The following is a 22,527-nucleotide window of genomic DNA, read 5'->3' as shown; positions in this document are numbered from 1 at the left end:
TAGGGAGCTGTCGTAGACTTTTATCGATGCCACAATCTTTATAGTTGGTCTATGAACATGACCTGATAATTTCATCTATCAGTTGTAAATTGTATTGTAGAGTTTATAACTGGCAGTCAAAGTCTTTGTTTATGGAACAGTTACTTAACCTCTACTTTACCTTCCCTATAGCTATAGTAGAATTGAATTCGATTTCTAAGATCCATTTTTTATATTTTATTGATGTTTTTTGAAATTATTTCTGAATAGCTTATCAAACAAAGCTAGGTTCTTTTTTTCGTTAAATAAATTGGATGGCAAACTAATGCCGAAGCTTTAGACCAACAATCCCAATATTTCATGCACCCATGCCAGCGGTTCCCTTTCTCCTATTTTTCTTGGGGTTTTTATGCTTGGTGTCCCTACAGTAAAAGTGAATTATATTACACAAAATTCTTTCTTCTGGGGTTATTTGAGGATTTGATTGCCTTTTGATATTCGTTGTAGTCGCTTTGCAATTTTTTCCGCAGACACAAATATCCAAGCAATAGATTTGTTGCCTCAGCAATTTGTTTATATGCTATAAATTTTTTTGCAAATCAACGATAATGCAATTTATTTGCGTACATCTTATTTTCTCTGCGAACTTTGATTTCCTTTTTTCATTTGCATTTGGCATTTTTTCCTTTATGTCAATTCAATTGTTGTTGTCTTTGCTCCCATTTAATGCGAAAAAATGTTCACTTTATTGGAGGTCAATGTGTTTGCGTTTTTTGTGTGCAGATTTACGAGTCTCAGAATGCAATTTTTTCGATATAATATTTCAAGAGACCGACACTTGGCCCGTTTTACTTTTTTGTTACTGACGCCAGTTGTCAAATTGAACAAGAATAAATATTGGCTGGATATATATTTGTTTTTTAATTATGTCGTAAATTAGCCAAGTGTGCGGGAAGTCTAACAAATTAAGAATAGAAAGTGGAGAAAGTGGGTGTTTTAAAAATTATTATAATAGGGAAGTGCAGAAAACTATCTTATTGGCGAATAATATTAGTATTTTCAAATGATTTAAGCATTAAATCTTTGAGAATAATATTGTAAGATTTATTAAAATTAATCCGTTTGAGTGTTGAATTATTACTAATATATTAAACCCAATCATTGTGCAAAACTATCATCAATATCAAGGCCTTAAATCCTCTTTAGGATTTTACTTTTTAATCATAAACATTTCGTTTTATTGTGCTCATTCGCTTGGAAAGCAGCATTGCTAGTGTTTATCGGTTTTCATTACGGATTCTTTGAATGGTTGCTCTCGCATTAATTTTCGCACACATTTTGCTGGCAATAAATGCGCTTTTAAATCATTTATCTACTCGTTTCCAGCCTCTGCAAGCCCCTATTTCATTTGAGGTCCTTTCATCCAGGCCGATTGCATTCCGCACGCCTCCCCCGACCGATTCCCCTGCAATGCGACGAATAATTTTTATTAAAATGTCAACAGCCTGGCAATGAGCATTGCAATTGGTTCTGCCATTCCCTTTTCGTTTTCTGCCCGGCCTTCTGTTCGCCTGCCAAGAGTTTAAAATGCTTGCCAGGACATTGCTGCGAAAGAGATAGAAAGTTGCCAAAAGGAGACCAAACATGCCAAGGCGCTGAATAGCTGGGAACTGCAGCCGACTTTCGGGCGCTGGAACACGTTTCATATGGGGGCCATGCTCACAAATGAGGCTAATACAAAAACGTGCAGCAATTACAACCACAATCTATGGAAATTGCCGGCCGAGTAAATGGAATCATAACCGAACCGAATTGCAGAACTTTAAGTCAACTTGGCACAAGAAAGAAATCTTTTCTAGCGGGAGGGTGAGCAGAAAGTTGGAAAAAAGTTAGGCCGGATATACCAAAAAGGAAATTTCTCTACTCCTTACGCGCCAAAAACTCTCATTTCAGTAAAATGTTTCCTTTTTTAATTGCAAGCTAATTAAAGTCTCTGAAGATGTTATTTAAAAAATATAAATTATTGCAAGGATAAAAAAGAATTGATTCCAAACCAACTCAAATATAAAATCTTTACTGTTTTATTTTTAAAATCCTTTCCACCTTCTGCTGTTATTTAACAGAGAAGAGCGTAACTTTTTCATCGCAATCCCTTTGGAAAAACAATTAGACCCTCTTAAAGGGCATAGTAACTGCAACGAATTCCATTTACAGCTTTTGGGATTTGTAGGGCAGGCAAGCAGAAACGAGCTGAAACAAAAAAATATTTTTAAATGTGGAAAACGGTTCCGATTCTGACTCGACGGCTGCAAATTGTCCGCTCATGAGTTGCAGCTCAGTTGGCTAAAAAAATGGCCAAAAGAGGCGCAAAAAGAGAACAGAGAAACAGCTTAGAGGAACCATACCAAAAAAAAAAAAAACAAACGGTGGGATGCCAACTACTGCCCAAGAGTCTATAAAGCTTTCCCCCTTTTTCCACCCATTTTAAGCCATTTCTGCCCTCAAGTACGCACTTCAATTAACTGTTTTACCAGCGCCAGTTTGTCCAAAGGCGTTGGGAAAAAATATAAAAACTTTAAAATGTCTGCCCCCACATCGGAAATAAAAGTTTATTGAATATCGTAAATGTTTACGATATACAACAAGCAGCACTCCTTATGGAGCAGCACTCCTCAAGTTCAAGGAAGTCAAATTAAAGTTGTTATTGCTACCCCGTCACCTTTTTTGTCTCCTTGGAGCTTCTGGCTTTGAGGTTGCTCCTTTGGCTGCCTCAAAGCGATAAAATTCGAGATTTATATGACAATTAAATGGCTCAATTAGGCTGCACCATGGCAATTGTGGTACTTATATATGGTGCCGTTGTGTGGCAAAGAAGGGTTAAGGATCGGTATTGAAGTGGCGAAAGTGTGAAATCTAATTAAATTTTCAAGTTTCTCTTGGACACGCAGAAACTATTTTGTATGCCAATCGAAGTGGAAAGCATGGTAATCAGGACATACATAAAGGTGATAAACTAAAGTTTCTTTTTAAGAAGCTGCAGCTTAACAAAGTTTAAATTTGCGCTATAAAATCTACAGCTTGTATAGATTGGAGTTGTCGTCCTTGAATTTCATAAGAATTCAAGGTGTATGCTATTTATTACATTGAGACCATAACTCGGACTTAAGGCTCCACTTTACCGTTCTTATTTAAGGACTGCAATCTTTTACGCTGGCCTTTTTCCGGTTTAATACCTACATTCGCACAAATATGAATATGATCATTTGCTCCACATCGAAGTTTCAAAACGATGACAGGAGTAAGTCAAAAATTCATTTCAGAAAAGCAATAATGGAAAATACTTAAATGGCTATCAAAAATACACTTATGAGGCATACAGCTGGGCATAAAGCCAGCCCACCCACCTACCAAACTTTTCCTTCCCTTCAATTTTCCCAACGCCATTCAGAAAAGCCATCAAACTACAACTGGCCGTACCTCTTGATGCCTTCTCTTTCGCACGGCAGCCACCTTTCTCTTTCTGTTGGGCCCAGCACATCTGGCGCTCTCTTTTTAGCCCCCTTCTTCCAGCTCGTTGGGCTCAAGTTTTATTTGTCGCAAAAATATTTCATTGTTGCAAGTTCATAAATAAGCATATAAATTTAATTTAATGTAATGCAGCAAGGATCTAGGCTGGCTGTCAACTTTAACAATGTCCTTGCGCGCAGTAAACACGCAAATATATGTATGTATGTATGTATGTTTCCAGCTTATTAATGTCGCCTACACGTAGAGGAGATTGCATTTAATAAGCAAGTGGAGGGTAATAAAAAAAACTTGGGTCAAGTTTCGCACGGCGAAATGAAAAAATTAATCCCGTCATGTTCATACCGCGTAGTTAAACTAGTTTTAATGGCAACAAAAAGTTGGCCAGAAAAAGGAAACTTGTGGTACTTCCAATTTTAGTAAGTAAAAAGCTTTGCAGGCGGAAAATCTTGTTGGCGAAAAATGCTCCAGAGCATCGTTACGCAGAAACTCTAAGCCACCTCAAAACACCAACAATAAAATCAAATATTTACTATATTCATATAATTGAAGCTAAAAATCCAGAAAATTTGGCCGAGTCTTTTGTACAGATAAGGAAGTTGCTGAAAAGAAAACCACAAGCCAGATGAGCTTCACTTCAGACTAAATGTCCTTTGGGAATTCAGCTGGAGATTAAAGGAATCACTGGGAATCATTGTGATGTGAAAATATGAAAATAGAAGCCTAAGAGACGCAAATTATGGAATATCAATTTGCAATTATCGGCAGAGACAACAGAATTGATAATTCAGTTTTTCATTACAACACAATAACTTAAAGTATAGAATCAGTTTTACACACTCAGAGCGTCCAATTTCCTATCTCTTATCACAAGCAAGTTATTTGTCTGCGTTTTATTTACTTGCTCACAAGATTTTGATTTATAATGTATTCAGTTCTTCAAAGTCATATGGCCAGTGCGATAAAGCCATGTATAAGCCTGCCAACGAGTCACTTGGCCAATTTATGGCTCTGAACCATCGCCCACACCCAGTTTATCTGGAGCTGTCAACAAAGTGCCAAACAAAAAGACTTTCATTGAAGTGATAAGCTGGTTATTATAATAATAAGTGAGTGACTAACAATGAAGAACGGTCAAAGGTCACTAACAAATTATAATAACATTAGGCGATAAAAGTTAATTGGTCTAATGGTGCCCTCGAAAGTTTATTACTTTTGAATACAATTTTTCTGGCTCAGCCACTTGAAAGAAAGTTTACAACATTCTTGCTGAATTGCTCCTTTGCAGGAAAAAACATTTTTTCAAGTGACAAACTTTTGGCAAAACTTCAAAGATTATAAGTTTGCCCGGAAAGGATTATAAACTTGGAAATTTTCAATCAAATTAAATTGAAAGATTAATTGAAAGATACCTTAAGACCGGAAGAAAATACTTTTAAGCTTGAATTGTACCATTTTGGCTACGAAGTAAAGTTACATTTTTAAATCCTTGATTTTCATTTCTAGGGCTAATCAAGCCAAAAAGCCCGGAGCTCATTGCCAAAAATGACAATGGGCAAAGAAAAACAAAACTATTAATTAATATGAAAACAGAAAAAAAAATGCAACCACAAGGGAATTCAAATAAAAGCAAACAAAATCAAAACAAACCACTAGGGCCTAAACAACAAATTAGCAACAGTCGTTAGTCGTGCGTGCTCTTTCTCCTTACATCTGTCGGTCTCTTTCGCACAACAAACTTTTCCAAGGTTTTGCTGCAAAGTTCCTTTTGTTCTTCTGGGCAAACACAAACACACATATCCATAATGGTTGGACCACAGCGATACGATGTAGACCCAATAAAATCTTTAGTTTCTACACTTGAAGACTTTTTCATTGATTAACTTATAGGGAGCACGATTGTCTTGGGAAAACTATAATACAGACACTTATACTAATTCTTACAATTAGTTAGGGGAATAATAGAACTCTATAGCGATGAAATATATATATATTTACCAGACTAAATTTCTTTTTGTGCACGACAGGCCTCCAAAAATAGTTGCCTGCACTTTAAATATTGATTTTGAGCCCGCTTTTGGGTCTCTTCCAGTTTTGCTTTGAGCAAATGTTTACAACTCAAGCCGAAGAAAAAAAGAAACCGTTTTGGAGAAATTCGAGTGGGATAGGTTATCAAATAGGACTGAGTCTTTGTCTTTTGGTCATTTGGCAAACATGTTCGAGATACTTTTGTTTGCTTGCTCGCGCCCAAACAATTTCTCTCTCCGGCATTTCAAGCATTGAAATTTGAGTGCCCAATGATAATTTCAATGGTAATTTGAATGCAAATAAGTGGATACAAGATACGTCTGTGCTTTGGCCATCTATTTAATCGTCATTAGTCAGATACAGTAATGCTGGCCGGGTGAATCCCCTTTGAAGTCAATGCCGTTCTGAATTTCTGGATAATTGTAAGCAGCAAACTAATGCTCGGATTCATGTGAACAAATTTATGAGTTGAAGAATGGATTAGATAATACCGCTCTAATCATACTAGAATTGTCGGTATTTGTGCTATCAGTGATTGGTCACATAGCGTGTGATTTATATGGCCAACTTGATTGGTATTGCATTTCATTCCGTTGTTCTTCAACTCGTTAGTTTCCCCAGAAACTTTGTCCAATTTCGTTGGTAAATTTATTTTAAATGTCAAATCTAGCCAAATAACTCAAAAAACTGAAAGAGAAGGGAGGGTGTCCTGGGGTGCATATTTGAGAAATGAGTTAATTAAGTTTTCAACTTCTGCTGAGCTGGGGAAAATTAGCTGCAACTTTGACGGACAAGTGCGACATAATGAGTGCAATTGGGATGAAGTGGGGAACTAATAAAGAAAAGGGGAGAACTGGCGGAAAATTATATTGTCGAAGCTAATTTCAGCAAAAGAAGTGTTACTTTTTACGTAAAAGTGAAAGAATAAACAATTATATTAGTAGTCAGTAGTAGTTATATTAGTAGTCAGCAGTTCTGAGAAAATTCGAGCTTATCGAGTGAAAGTTAAGTTATTTTCATTAGGAAATGCTGAATGATTTTGGGATCACAAAAACTACTTTGCTGCTAAGCAAACCATTTCAAGTTGATTTAAAGTTTTCAGCTAATCTCAATTAAGGACCATAAATAAGTGCTTCTTATCGTGGTTTCCAAAGTTATGGCCCACACACTTCCAAGCACAAGATTCACATAATACTCCGATTAGATAATGCAATTGCCAGGCATTTGGCCATAAACCTTAAAATCCGATTAGACTAATGTGTAGAACACAAACTAATTCAACGTACAAAAGTTGTGACCTCCACGTAAACTTCAAAAAATAAATTAGACAAAGGCATGCCCATCGTCACCTTGGAATTTCACTCGAAAACTCGTTTCTTTGTCTCGAGGACTACAGAAGAAAATAAAACCCCGCCGTAATTGTAAGGGTAATCAAATAAATTAGTCGAGTACGTGCAAGTGCGTTATTTTCAGCACATTAAGTGATGATTTTAGTTTTGTTGTACGGACCGGGTGAGCGAATGAATGAATGAATGAATGGATGGGTGGTACAGCCGGATGGAGCACTCTCAATAAAAAAAAGGGAAAAACCGAAAACTAGACTGAATGAATCAACTCGACGGGTTGTAATGGCCACTGACGATCTGCCCGGCATTAAGACAATCATTTTAATTGGAGTGCCACTTGCGTACTTGCAACCAAATCCCAACGCGACTAGGGCATCTGCCCTCTCGCTCTTTCGGTCTCCCTCTGTCTCTGTCTGTCAATTGTCGGATGTGCCACTAAGCGCTTGATAAAAAGTTTTTGGGTTTTTGGCCCGCGCGCTGCTGCGGATATTGTTTTTAGTTTTTGGTATTTACTTTGGGTTTTAAGCTGCCGCAGATTGTCCAGTAGCTGGATAAAGTATATTTTATTTAATCTTCTAGTGAAGCTACTTTTGTGTTATGCAACACTGGCCATTTGGGTCGCGTTTTGTGGCCAAATTGCTGGTAAGTTACACAACATACCAACTGGTAGTAATCTCTTTGATGAATTAAAAATTACATTTTTGTTTTGATTTAATATTTTTTAGAGTGTCAACGTCAACAATCATTTACATCTGAAAGTCAAACAAAAACTAATCATGTGTACATTTAATAACCGCTCTTATCAGTTAATATTATAGTTCAAAATTAATTAACAACCTAATCAGGCTAATATAAAACAGATTTAATTGAATGCCTAGCAACTATGCAAATATGTGCAACTATTCGGAAATGGCGATCCATAAAAGTTTTGCCAAATTGTAAATAAACTAAACCACACTGTCCACAAAGCCGCAAATGGAAAAGCCTGGTTCAATGCAGTGCAACAGTTGCAATAAACATAATTATGCCTTAATAAGATTTGGGGTTTTTCTCCCATTAAGCAGTGAGAAAAAAGGATGAGCGGCTTTGTCCCAAGTTAATAGTTCGACCGGAATAAATCTATATCAGTAGCCCACTTTCAACATGCCCGAAGCTCGAAGGTCCCATTGCCATTTTAATTTTAATATCAAAAGGTGTGTGTGCGTGAAAGGCCATTGAGCAGACGTGTTCGAGTGTGAGTGGGAAAACCCGCTACCCCATCCGACAAGCGCCTAAAACATTTTCCACCCCCAACCCCCACTATCCAACCACACTTGTTTGCACATTTCTCATTTGACGTACTCGCTCTGCTTTCAATGTTAATTATACTTGTTGGGCACAGCCCACGCCTCTTTTTCTCACATCCCCATCGCCCACCGACCACCGCCCACTCCCAATGCCACTCATTATGCAGCTCATATGGGATCCATGGAGCATATAAACCATATAAAAGTGAGCATGTTTTCAACAGATTTTCCTTCATCCAGGCCCTCTTGTAAAGCCATTTGCTGGCATTTGTGCAGGCCATTTTGTTATTTTTTCAGCCTTCTCATTTCTTCTGTTGCTTTTTGTGTGCGTGTGTTTTTTTTCCTTTCTCTTTTTGCTCTTTTTGTCCAACCTTTTCAGCGTTTTATTATAAATATGAAAATTAATCACTCAGCCAAGTCAAGGGTTCCGAATCCGGAGGGTTCGCACACCGAAAATTTGTTAGCCATTCCGAATGGTCCTTTAATTAGCTCATTTCAAGCGGAATGCGAAGCTTGATTACCGCTGACTTTCCTCCTTCACTGCTCTTTCGAAAGGATCAAATAAATATATTAGGAACACTGAGTTGTTTAATGTTGCAGACTGGACGCTTAATGTGCTGCTCATTATTCACGACGAGTTTATTGAGGAATTAGTTCAAAAACAGAGGAAACCGTAATAAACCGAATAGAAATTTGTGTGTTTTCATGATTGAAAACAAAGTATTTAATGTGCATTGCCATTGATCAATAGTAGTTTAGCTGCGGAAAGTATTTATATAAAAGTATACAAGTATATATTAAAGCATTTCCTAGCAGTTTATATTCAATACAATTTTTGTATATACTTTACAGAAAGGGCAACCAAGTTCTCCTGCTCCTCCTTAGTTTTTATTCCTTTCGTGTGGTTTCGTGTGAAAGAAACACAACTTGAAAGGACATTTGTGTCCCGCCCTTATGGTCAATGTGGCACTGTGTGTGTGACTTGTTTATTTGCCTTTTTAATGGGACGCGCTTGGCGTGCTTTTATTTCACGCTCGAAACACGCGGCGCATACGCAATATTGGCGCTTCGAATTAGGCTATGAAATTTGTGCGGAGGTAATGAAAACTATGCCAGCAAAGGGCATTTGAGTCTCGAAAAAAACCAATGCAGTACTTTTGTCAAATCATCGAGGGACCAGGACTAGAAACAAAAAAAAAAAACCATTGAATCGGGGGCGATGTCTCTAGCTGAAAATGAAACCGAAACAAACTCAATTGGGCATGGACGGTGTGTCCAAGTTTTTGGTTTGGTTTTATTTTCATTTTCATTTGCCAAACGGGGCCAATTGAATGCGCAATGAAGCTCGTGGCCGGAGTCAAAAAACAACAAGTTCCAAAGGACTGGGCATTCCGAACGGCCCCAAACTTTTTACATTTTTGCATAAATTCAACGCGCCATCCGTTTATTTTGGTTGCACAATTTAAGCGATTTCCGTGACTATCACTGAAGATTTGTTGCCGCAGAATCTGCAGGCGAAAGCTGCTCAAAATTCATAAAACGAAGGGCTGCGAAATGGTTTCTGGGTGGCGAAATGGATTGAAAATGGCCGGAAATGCGGGTGGAAGTGCAACAACCGCCACTCGAGCTTATTGTTGACATTTAACGCCGGCAGCTCGCCATTCTGCCCACGGAAATCTCCTTTCCAACCGCAATCCTAGTGTTAATTAAGCTTACCAAGCGGCTGGACCGAACCGTCCGAACCGGCATGAATAAAGTTGTTAAGTTTTTGTCAAGCCCTTGGTTGCTGTTGTTTTAGCTGCTGGCGGCTTAATTATTTTTATAAATTTTTTTTTCACATTTTTCCGCACGCTTTTCCGGCTTGTTCTGCAACTTTGTGTCCAGAGTTGTTGGCTTTTCTGGTCATCTCATTAAATCATATCAATTAATTTTCATTCCATTATTCCATTATTATTTTTAAACGTGTCCTATGTGGTGGCAGGTCATTGAAATTTGTTTCGGTCGGCAATTATTAATTTGCAAAAAATTTAATTGAAACGCGTTATTTTCTCGTGATAATTGCTTTCAATCTTTTAATTGGCTTTAACACTGTTTTGATGCAAATTGAAAATCTCAGATACTGTTTATTGTGATTTAAAATGTGACTAATAAAAATATAAACAATATATTGATTTTATATAAAAGATATTCTATGGGAATACAATGTTTATTATTATTACAAAATTAATTTACTAACTCTCCTTATTCACTTGCGTCAATACTACACAATGTTTTAATAAATTTCACGTCTCTGATAACACCATTAAATATGAAAAATTATTTAAAACAATTTATTATAATTAAAGCTCAGCTCAATTACTCACGCTTTATAAATTGTTTAATTGCTTTAATACAAGTGCAAACAATTTCATTCACTTCATGATTTATAAGTATACGTATATGGTTATATATTAATTTAAAGCATTTAAAATAATATGTTTTCTTTTATTTCATATAATCCGAAAAAATATTCAATGAAAGCCAACGAAAAAGATTTGGCTTTGCATATGACAACAAATCACTTTTTTGTTTGGCTTTTGCTTTAAGACAGCTTATTCGTTTATATTCATATATATTTGTTTTCACTTTGCTTTTTGCCTTCCTTTTTATTCGGCTTCCCGGTTTTCTGGTTCAGCGGGGAATTCCTAGTGTCAATTGTTTATGCACTTTATATTTCCTGTGGGATTTTTTATTTCATGCAAAACAAGCATAGATTATAAAACAGACAATGATATGGCCCATTTAATTGGATTTGGGGAAAGCCGAGATGATTAAATTAAAACTTTCCCTTTTTCTTAGACCGTCCAAGCGACCAATCAGTATTAATTAGTCAAGTTTTTGGAACATTACTCATTCGGCATATATAGAAGAATTCTAAATATAGTCGACGCTCATATATACATTATGTAGAGAACGTGGAGCAATTTAAACGGCCTAGATTTCTTGGACAGCTGGCTGAATACGCTGTCGTTCTCCCCCTACGCACATAAATATGCTGAAAGCAATCACAATTTCTCAGCAGAGTGTAGAGAAATCTATTTTTCAATTATGTGAACAATGCGGTTCCGTTTTAATACCTCTTAGGCTTCCCCATATTTCCCTTCAATCCGCACCACAACATTATCAACTGCCTCAATTTTCGCTCAATCTGCATTACTCAGACATACACATTGCTTGTTTGGGTCTCTTGACCTTTTTTTACTTAAATAAATAAAGTTTCATTTTCTCACGAATTTCTCGGGACTATATCAAGCTTAGCTTGATGATTGCTTAAATTTTCTGTTAAAATATTTGCTCTCGCTTTCATGTTTACTTGTCTGGCCGATTCTGACACTCTTGTGTAAACAAGCTAAAACTTTGAGCAAGGTTAGTGACAAATTAACATGGACAATTACGTAGGAAATTGTGGAAAAAACAAGTGGTGTGCATATTAGTTTATTCTTGATAATTTTATTTTATATATATAAAATAATTATTGTTATTTTATATATATTTTTTTATTTTATATATATAAAATAATTATTGAACGTTGCGTTGAATTTGCATTAATTCAGGGAATTCACATTATTTTATCATTTTAAACTGTTTCCGTTGCTGTCAATTTTTTGTATTTCACATTAGTAAGTCAGAAATTTCCGCAAGATTGAAAATACGATTGTGTAGTTGGCATATTCATAATTCTATGGTAATTAATTACCCCATAAGCCACAGAATTTATGTTACTTTATTTCCGCTTATAAAGCCTTAAAATTCCATCACTTCTAGTCCTCAACACACACTCCTTTGATCACTTCTTTTAGATTCTTTTCAGCTCCGCTGAGCACTCACTGAAAACACCCAAAGTTTTTCCAATTAGTTTAATGCATCATTTTGTCATTTCGGCAGCCAGCCAAGGATGCTCCACATATTATATTCATAAATGTTGTTTAGACAAGTGCAAGCCAAGATTCTAACCACTTCATGGCACTGCGAACGGAATGTCTTCACATGCATTTGTTATTTTTCGATGTTGTTCCCTTTGCCCTTTTTTATAAGCAAGAAATGCTGCAACCGAAATGCCAAAGAAATATTTAGCTGGCAAAGTTTATTTTACTCTTGGCTTTGTTTCTTTTCATGTTTTCCATTTTCTTCAGCTGGCTTTGGCTGTTTTGTGGGGTAGACAAAACGGCGGCGAGCACGTTTCCGGTTGCGAACGGCACCGGAATTATAACAAGTTGTAAATGAAAGGCAAAATTTGATTACAGCCGATGTCAGAAGTCAAAGTGAGAATTGCAGAACTAGTTAATTTGAATGGAAACCGAATGGGGGAGACCGGAATATAAACAAAATCCGATTCGGAGAACGTCAGTCAGTTACAAATATTAAATAAAATATGTTTACTTTATCAAAATATTTATATACTACCATTTTTTACTAGAAGCACAACATTTTTGTTTTTCATATGACAAGTTTTAATTTTTTTTACGTTGAAGTTGTATTTGTGGATAGTAAATTGATTCCAAACAATTTATATACTTTTTTTGTTTGGTAACAATTTTTAAAATTTGTATATTGATTTATTTTGCAGTGTCTTTCAAAAATTCAAAAGCCAATTAAAAAGCTTCATTTGAAATTGAACTCCATTGAAATGTATCTCCGTCGTATTTTATTCCGGATCGAACTTTATCTTTATCTGCATCTCTCCCCATCCAAACTGACTTTAAGCACGCGAACGTCACTTACGCTTACTCCCACTCGAAAAATGCGACGTAAACTGGATTTGTAGCGCGGCGCAGACTTTCTAAGGAATCCGGATCCGCAACCGTAACCGAAACCGAACCGCACGTGGCGACTGACAAGCGGCAACTGAACTCAACCGCAGCTGGAGAACCGTCGCCAAGGCAAAAGCACTCGGAGTGAGTATAAAAAAGCAGTGGAATGAGTGCGAATTGCCGATTACCGGCGAAAGAGCGGAGCAAAACAAAGCCACCGTTGAGTGAGTTTGCTTTGAGTGAGAGAGCAGAGAGCAGAGTCAACAAGTTGTTTTGCTGGTTGGTCACTTAACCTCGTTACTCTCTCTTGTATTCCTCTGTGGGTCACACGGGGCGTATGTGCAATATGGCTCACTCGGTGCCTATGTGTGTGGCGTGTATGGCTCAAGTTTGCCGACAAATCGCCGACAAATTGTTTAGGAACATGGATGCTGGCTACGCACACAACTTGGATTACCAGTTGGGATTGTCTTTAACCCGGGCTGTGCCCTGTCACAGTGCGTATACGTGATTTTGTCTTGACTTTTCTGCAGGACAATTTGTGAGGATGTTGGCGAGCTTTTCTCTTTGCTTTCTGAGTGCACGGCTTGAAACCTTGCCACAACTGAAAACTGAAGAAAGAGAGAATATGGGTTTTGTCATTTCACCATGCAAATTTAATTGAATCGATAAAAAATATAAAACATTTGCAGCTCTGACCACCTTGTTATTCCTTTTAAATGTGGGAGGTGGAATTGACAACGCATTAAATTACTCGGTACTCATCGAATTGGTGCGGTCTACAATCCAACTTAAAATGGTTACTGGTCTTCTGTAATGTTTTTATCAATAGAATCCGGAACATCTTGAGGATATTGCTGATTAAAACCAGACGCTACAAGACTAAGGTCATTCACAACTTCTGGCTTATCGCAAATCGGATCCAATTCGAGAAACGCCTTGGAGATCATGTTGGGATTTAGTTCAGCATTCAGGTCGTTGTTCTCCACTATTTTAATCAAAATATCCAAGAGCAATTCACAACACTTATTTTCGTAGCCCATAACATTGGAAATGGCGTTATGGATTGTGTCCTTCATTTTTGACAGCTCTTGATTCAAGTTTTCGATATCAAGCAGAGCTTTCTGGGAACTCGCCAAAGAAACAGCAATGCGACGTCCCAGATCCTCGTGCTCCAGGCGCATATTGATGGCATTTTCCCGAAGACATTCCAGCCAAATAGAACGCGTGGTCATCCCCCTCATGTTCATTGTGAGCGTATAAAATATATAGATTTTATTTGAATTTATTTTATGTGTGAATATCTTATTACTTTCAGGCCGTCAATAGTATTGGGAATCTATTTTGGGTCCATAGAAATGACACAGAGGCAACTGGGAATGAGTAGCCTGCTTGGGTGGCGCTACAATAAGATGACTGACATCAATTATAATAATTATCAGAGTAAGCCGATTAGCTGGCTAATGAATTAAACATCATGGGAATTTTGAGACCCATCCTGAAGGCGACAAATCATTGTCACTTAAAACATATAATTATCATCATTAGCCGCCCAAAAGCATCGCACTCCTTATGAACCTAACTTTTATTACAGACTATTTTGAAAAGCTGATGGTGCTCGGTGTTGCATTCATAATTGATTGTCCTGTGGGCAAACGTGTCCTTTGCCTTTGCGTCCCTTCGGAAGATAAGCACTTAAGCTAAATGAAAGCAGATGGCTTAATTTTCATTTAAGTTGCTGACAAAGAGATTTCTAAGCTGTTCTGTCAATGCCTTCATCTTCGACCTTCCTGCATAATTTTTTATTTCGAATGTGCGAACGTAAATGAAAAAACGCTTGGTAATTGGTCAAAGCTCTTGATTCCGGTCAAAAGAAAGGATTTCATTTTTAATGAGAAGCAAATATGTTCAGCCCTAATTGGATTAATGCGAAGTCCTGCGGGATCTAAACGGCTTGCGGTCTAGGTCAGAGTCAATGCGATAGGGGCGATTTTTAAATGAAAATGTTCGCTTTGTTAACAATTTAAAAATGTTGTTGGGAATTGCTTAAAACTTTTTTGGAAAAGAAGAAGGATTAAATGTGTGATATTTGAAAAGCCTATTTATACATATATTATGATACAATCGCATTCAAGAGATATAAATACAAAAAGTTCAGCTTTCTAAATTCTAAGAGATTTACGCATAGCATTATTATTTTTATAATTAAAAAGGCGCAACTTGTTGTGAACATTATTGTAAGCAAATGAAAAATTTTATTTAACCGGTATGATAAATAAATCATGCTCAAACAGAATTTGAACTGAAATCTGCATCATCGGTTTAACTTTTCTTCCGTTTCCTCCGACCGGAAAAAGCTTTTCCTTAGCTGTCAACTGCTAAATGCCGAATTCTATCAATTCGTCATTCAATCATTGCACGAACGTTGCTAAGCCGACTATGCAAATTGAAGTCAAGAGGCATTAAGTCCAATCCCAAAACTAAAACGCTACTCCATGACACAATTGTCAGGGTTTTATCGGCTTATTTCTATGCATGAGTGCATACACTCACAAGGACACGCTTATACCCACACAAATGCAGAACACTTTTTGAAAAGGAAAAAGCTTTGGCAATTTTCCGATTATTTTTTCTTCCATATCGAACTTATGTGAATGCATATATAAGAACATCAATCTTTTTTGATTGAATTAAGAGAACTTTATTTCTGATGTGCATTGCAAATACTATTCGATTTTAAAGTCTATATTGTATTTAAGAGACTAATTAAAGACATGTTGACTTTTGCTTATAGTAAAGTTCAAAATGCACGTTATTTATTTCGTTTATTTTTTATATTTGCCTCAATAAAGAATTTTTTATTTTTTGTTCTTTTCTTTAAATGGAAGATTTAAAGTTCTTCGCTACAAATACCTTACATACATACAAACACTATAAAACTGAATATGTATGCAAAAATAATTGAAACCAGTTTGATTGATTGGCTGAAATATAGCAGTTAACTAAGGTTCTGCGCTTTGGATTATTTTGCATCCCCATTTGGGGCTTTCTAAAATTGATGTGCGGTTGGCAGGTGATTTATTGCGGCTTGAAAAGAAAAGGGCCTCTTTATTTCTCCGCCTGTGCTTGCTTATCATGTTTCGGCAAGGATTTCATACTGCGACACATATTTTGTTGAAATCCTATGGTAATTCAATCAAGGCAACCTTTTTCACAGAAACCAACATAATTGACGAAAAAATTCGATAAACTAGATGTTATAGGTCACAGAGAGTAGGACGAGTTGGGTCAATAGAAAGATGATAGATCTTCTAGATATTGGTATTGAAATAAAATCAATACAAATCAAAATAAACCCAAGAAATGTATTTTAAGACTATTTTAAGACAAATACTTTAATTAAATCTACTTATTTATTTTTAAATATTTAAATTCGTGTATATCTTAAATAGTTCTAGTTTATTAACAAACCTCTTTATAAACTCGTCATAATTTGATGGGCTCCACACAATTAATCTTCAACAAGATTGAACTCACATGGAAAGTAAAATAAAATTCAGGGAAAAATATTTTAACATTTTGTATGTTTTAGATTTTGTAATATTTTGTTCATTGAAGTTGAACATAATATAGGGAAATAATAAAAAAGAACAAAATTGCCAAAGATATTTAAGTTCACTGCCCATTTATAATAATTTTTCTGCGTACTGAAATGAAAGATGGCTGGGGTAATAAATTAAATAGCTTTCGTTATCTTTAAGCTTGCCCTGAGCTTTTTCTCATTATTGTTACTATTAACTATCAGTCGACTGACTTGCGATACGCTTGCCAATTTCCCTGGCCGCTCAACTCAACTATGCCAACTACTTAAGAAAGTTTCAGGGGTTGCTACTTTTCCTCGAGCCATAACACCTATCATTTGCATCTGTCTTGTCTTCGCGTAGGTACCACGATTTACCTTAGGTATTCCGGGGACTTTTCCCGTCCAACTACCGCAAGTCAAACGCGAAAAGTTCGATTGCATTTTTGGTGGTGCCACCATCCGTCGCATGTGGCACGTTTCCGGTGCTCTGCAGCCACATGACGCATACGCCATGTTGACTAATTAAACTAATCTCCTCGCTCGATGGCTCGGCAAACACCTTGAGCTGAAATTATTTGAAATCCTCCAGCACAACACAAAATTGTACACATACATATATATTTTGCACTTTATTTCTGCGGTTTAACTTTTGCTGTGATTTCATTTTCGGTTCCCTCATTTTTTCTGCTTTTCCGCTTAGCGATTTAATTTTTGTGCTTCCCTTTTTCTGAATTTTTTTTGTGTTGGCCTTCCCGCCGTGTTTGCGTAGCTGAAATTGTTTTCCATTTCAGGTTTTTCCGTCCGCCCATGGGGACGGAAAAATAGGGAACTGGAAGCTGGGTGCTCTAGGGGTTGTCATGGATCCTGGTTGCTGGATGGCATGGTCGGGAGTCCCAGTTTCGACTCCCTGTTGGGTATACATTTCAAGTGGCTGTGCAGCCACAACCTGTGCGATGATAACGAGTAAATGCTGCTCAGGGCATTGCGAATTGCATTGGGTTTCCCACAAATTTATGCTGCTTCTTTCTGGGTTGTCCAAAAGTTGGAATGAGTTTGCTGACAGCAAATAAGGTATAGGTAATCCCGTGTAGCACACGGGCCATTCTTTAACGATAAGGTAGCTTTGGATAAATTATTGGGCAGCTTATTTAAGTTGTTATATTTGTTATTTAAAGTATGGTAAATATTATTGAGGTAGAATAACATATCTGGAATGAAATGTTCAGTAAACTATCTGAATAGATGTTGAATTTGTAGGAAATGTATGATTTCTCTTGAAAGTTTCGGATCTCTCCTCGTTGGTTAATATCAAAAGCATGCAAATCGATTGATGCTCACTGCTCTTCACCAATTGTAACTAATAGTTCTCTCTGTGCCCAGTTAGTTGAACATAGGAGACCAGTGGCAGAGGTTCGTGGACCGCAGTAAACGTGACGAAAATGAAACCAAAGGTGAGTTCTGTGCATCGTCCATCCAAGATGTGTTCATTTAGCATTGCGAATGTCATGCACAGCTATCGATTGCATCAATACTTCCACTGCTATTAGCAATTACGGCGATGAGGCACCAAGTAAACATTCCTGAATCTGGCAGTGCTTCAAAAGCATCTTCGGAAACAGATCTGTGCGAGGATTACGATTATATTACCAAGTGGAATGATAAGCAGTTAAAGATTAATGGCCAATTAAGGGACTTTCAGATGGTAATGGACTCGATAATAACTTCTTTCAATAGAACCACATCTATAGAGAAATGCTGTTTCTATGATAACAACTCAATGGTACTATTAATTGAAAATGTCAATGAAATTGATCCAGTTAACCAAATTCAATTCAGCAAACATCTTTCAACGAATCTCAAAAATATAATTTCTAAAATCAGGAAAACCATCGTGAAGACCTTTAATAGTTGCTGTGGAAATTTGCGAGGCGTAATCGAAAAGGTGAAGGGAGAGGTAGAAGAAAAAGTAAATGGTATAGAGATAAAATATAAAGAGATGGACAACGAAAGTTCTAAAAGAAATGACGGTATTCGGAAAAAGGTAAACCAACTGGAGGGCCGAATGGAAGCTGTGAAATCAAGTTTGGATAAACTTCAAAAGGAAATGGATAAAAATAATGGAAAAACCAATTGTGGTGAAGAATTAAAGGAACAACTTTCGGTTTTGGATAGTAACATTAGCACATACAAAAATGAGGCAGAGAACGAATTCAACAAATTAAATAATCAACTCAAAGAGATAAAGGAAAAGCTATGGAATCAAGATAAAATATCTGATGCATTTAAAAAAACTTTAGAGGGCGGTGCCGAAAGTACTAAAAATATAATCGACAAGTCCAAAAACAACTGCGGAAATATGAATAGTAGTCTAGATAAGCAAATTCAAAAGGAGGACTTAATTAATTTGAAAAAGAAAACCGAAAACCTTCAGAGGCTGATTATAAACCTTACCAATAAAATGGGCAACTTTGACAATCAGGGATCGTCAACAAGCTTTAGTGTAACGTTAAATACCTGCATGACAAATAATGCAAAACTTAATACAATTCAATCTTTACTTCAAGAAATGATAAAACAACAAAATCAAACATGTTCTAAGGCAACAACAGAAATGACTAAAAGTGGTAGTCCACCAGGTAATCCAAGCTGTTCCTCAGATGAACAGCTGAAGGAACGTTTGAAAACACTACAAAATGAATCTGCAATTCTGGACGACGAACTTAAAAAGTTTCCCAAGTGCTGCCAAAAAATAGATAAGCTTAACGTACAGGCGGAACAAATAACTAACGAACTTCAGATCATGAACACAACATACAATAATCAAATAAAGGACAATACAAATAAATTTAATTCGTTAAAGGATGGCTTGGATGTAAATGGTAGAAGGATGGGCCAAATTAATTCTTCAAACCTTAATAATAGTGTTCAAAAGCAAGTAAAAGAACTTCAAAGTAAGGTATATAAAGCTGCCATAAATTTAGAGGCATTAAAAGAAACTCAAGATGATTTCATAAAGCTAATGGACAGTACCAAACATCTAAAATATTCGCCCAATGAGATGGAGAGGCTAAGAAAAGATTTCGAAGAGTTCCGACTTAAAATTCTAAAACAGTTAGTCGATTATGATCAGAAAAGGATACAAGAACCATCAACTGATGCTAGACAGCGCGAGATACGACTACAAAAAATCCACGATAATGTTCGCCAGGACATGGATAAACTGAATAATACTATTCAGCTACAGGACAAACTAAAAATGAAGGCCCAAGATGAAATAAAAAAACAGAAAACGCCATCAAAGCTTATGCTCGATTGCGAAAGAAAGTGCAAGGAAATGGACCAATTCGATAAACTCCTAAATCTCATAGAAGAAGCAAAAAATCTGGTTAAAATGAAGGGTGAAAAAACTACGGCGAAGCCAACTCAGAAATATATCCCAAAGAAAAAAAAGAAAAATAAACCCAAGCCGAAGCCAACACGAAAATGGTCTGGGGTCATGGTTGGGGGCATCGATTTTGAACCCAATCGGGATGTATTTCGTGGATAGTATATTAAAAATGTTGTATTCGAAAAACAAAAAAGACAAATTAAACATATTTACTAAAACAAAGGTTTACCCTTTTGTGGTTTGATTTATTATGAAAAATTTCCTCTCGTAGGAGTACAATAAGTTTCGTTTTAATGTTTTTAAGCATTTTTTGGAAATAAAAATGTTCCTTTTTTTGCGCATATTAAGATCTACTGTAAATTCTGAAACTCCCCTCGCAGGGTAATAAGCACAGCACGCAAATCGATTGCTGGTCACTGCTCTTGACCAATTGTAACTAATAGTTCTCTCTGTGCCCAGTTAGTTGAACTTGGCAGACCGGCGACAGAGGTCCGTGGACCGCAGTAAACGTGACAAAAATGAAACCAAAGGTGAGTTCACTGGATCGACCATCGAAGATGTGTTCATTCAACAATGCGAATGTCATGCACAGGTATCGATTGCGTCACTGCTACTTGTGATATCTGCAATTACGTTGGCGACGAACACACATGACTACGGAAATATTTATAATCAAATAAGAGCACCACCGGTAAGGGAGCGGTGTGATGACTACAATGACATTTCAAAGTGGATAGCTGAGCAGGTGAAGCTTAGTGCCCAGTTGAGAAAATTTCAGAAAGATCAGGATGCTATACTGAGCTCTTTTGGCAAAACGCCTACTTTAATGACCTGTCGGTTCTACGAAGAAATCAACCTGAATCGAATAGTGGAGAAGGTCAATAGGATAAACGAAGTGAGTGGAAGTCAAGTTGAAAAGCTTAAAAGCAGCGGAGATCTGGAAAAAGATTTGGAAAATGTTTTACCCCAAATTAAAAAGTTCGTTTCTAAGGGCATCAAAAGCTGCTGTGAAAACTTCACCAAATTAATAGAAAATTATAAAAAGGATCTAAATTTAAAAATCAAGAATCTGCCAAGTAAATTAAATGAGAAAGAATTTGGAAAATTAAATGAAAATGACTCTATTCAAAAGAATCTAGGGTACATAGAAAAACAACTTGAAGAAATAAAACCACTTTTTGAGAAGCTACAAAAATATTTTCGTGATAGTCAGGCGAATTCGAACTGTTGTGATAGTCTAAAAGAATCATTTCAGGCTTTGGAAAATAAGTTATCGTTAGCCAAAGGCAATGGATATAATCAGTCCCTAAAGATAGAAAATCAGCTAAAAGAACTAAAAGATAAAATACAGGAAAATGTAGAAAAGACAAATGTTTTAAAGACAACTTTAAGTCACCGCTTTGAAAATACTAAAAATATTCTTAGAATCTGCAATCAAAGCAAACATAAATATGTTTCAATGGACACAACTATTTTGCTTGACTTGGAAAAAAATGCAGAAGCCTTGCAGAAACTCGCCGAAACGCTTTTCAAAAATTTAGGCGGCTTAGACATCCATAAGCCCTCAATGAATTTAAATGTAACCCTTAACACATGCCTGGAAAATAATGAATTGCTAACCAATATCCAATCTAAAATGGGGTATTTGCTTGAGCAAAATTCCAAAGCTTGTTTTGAGGGATCGCCCACAGACTCCGAAAATTCTAGTGGTTTAATTATTAAAAATTGTTCATCTAACGAAAAGCTACAGAACAGTATTGCGGAGCTTGAAAACGAAATAGGAATCTTGCGTAAAAACCTAACAAACTTCCCGAAATGCTGTCAAAAAATCGACGACCTTATCGTACATATGGGAAAACTAGAAAATATGATGAAGAAAATGAACCAAACTTACAATGATCATCTAAACGCCAACTCAAATCAACTTAATTCTATAAAAGATGGCATGGATAAATCCTTAAGAAAGATAAGCCCAATCCATGACGACGGTGATAGTAAAAACCTTCAGGAGCTGGCAAGAAAGCTTAAAAAAGATCTTATAAAAGCTAGCTTGACCCTAAGCATTCTAAAAGAACGACAAGATGACTTGTTAAAAGATAATAATAAAAATCAAAGTTCACTATACTCTCCTGAGGAGATGTCTGGTTTGAAAAAGGATTTATATGAGTTTAGCCAGGACATCGATGGAAAGTTAAAGGACTTAGAATTAAAGATGCAAAGCAAAATGGACGCTGTTAAACATATCGATACATTCAACAAAGAAGCAAATCAGCATCTAGATAAAGTTAAAGCAAATACCCTTGAACACAAAGAACTAGATATGCGGATCAAGGATCAGACAGAGAATCAAATTAAGCAAACAAATGAAATGCTTAATTGCACAAAAAAGTGTTCGAAAATTAACATGATGAACGATCTTATGGACCAAGTGGAAGACATGGAACGGATTGTTAAATAAAGATGATCCATGATGTATAAGACGCTATTGTTAAATTAAGCAATCCAAATAGCCAAATTTTTTTCTTTTTTTTTACAATAATTATTTCAAAATTATATTAAATAAATTAAATTATTAAAAACTTACTACAAAAATGGTTTTAAG

General features: G+C 36.3%; 3 protein-coding genes across 4 annotated transcripts in view; 1 reads left to right on the top strand and 2 right to left on the bottom strand.

The window, feature by feature from the left end:
• LOC6605689 (venom dipeptidyl peptidase 4) overlaps positions 1-22,527 on the bottom strand; it is a 63,368-nt gene that overhangs the window by 24,020 nt on the left and 16,821 nt on the right. Inside the window, exon 1 of one of the 2 annotated variants that reach the window (XM_032719844.1) lies at positions 12,926-13,048. The exons of the other annotated variant lie outside the window; for it this stretch is intronic. The gene's annotated coding sequence lies outside the window, so the exon portion shown is untranslated. Of the gene's footprint in view, positions 1-12,925; positions 13,049-22,527 lie in introns of those variants that run through there. 2 annotated transcript variants of the gene reach the window in all.
• Positions 13,609-14,352, bottom strand: LOC6605686. Its single transcript, XM_032719850.1, has one exon. The coding sequence runs from the start codon at positions 14,202-14,204 to the stop codon at positions 13,755-13,757; it is 450 nt and encodes a 149-aa protein (XP_032575741.1). The 5' UTR covers positions 14,205-14,352; the 3' UTR covers positions 13,609-13,754.
• Positions 17,890-22,446, top strand: LOC116801280. Its single transcript, XM_032719841.1, has 3 exons — positions 17,890-17,988; positions 18,051-20,076; positions 20,402-22,446. The coding sequence occupies exons 1-3, from the start codon at positions 17,977-17,979 to the stop codon at positions 22,381-22,383; spliced, it is 4,020 nt and encodes a 1,339-aa protein (XP_032575732.1). The 5' UTR covers positions 17,890-17,976; the 3' UTR covers positions 22,384-22,446.

Source organism: Drosophila sechellia, chromosome 3L (genome assembly GCF_004382195.2).
Source record: "Drosophila sechellia strain sech25 chromosome 3L, ASM438219v1, whole genome shotgun sequence".
Classification (NCBI taxonomy): domain Eukaryota; kingdom Metazoa; phylum Arthropoda; class Insecta; order Diptera; family Drosophilidae; genus Drosophila; species Drosophila sechellia.
The sequence above is the reverse complement of the archived record's forward strand: the minus strand, read 5'-3'. Positions and strand labels throughout refer to the sequence as shown.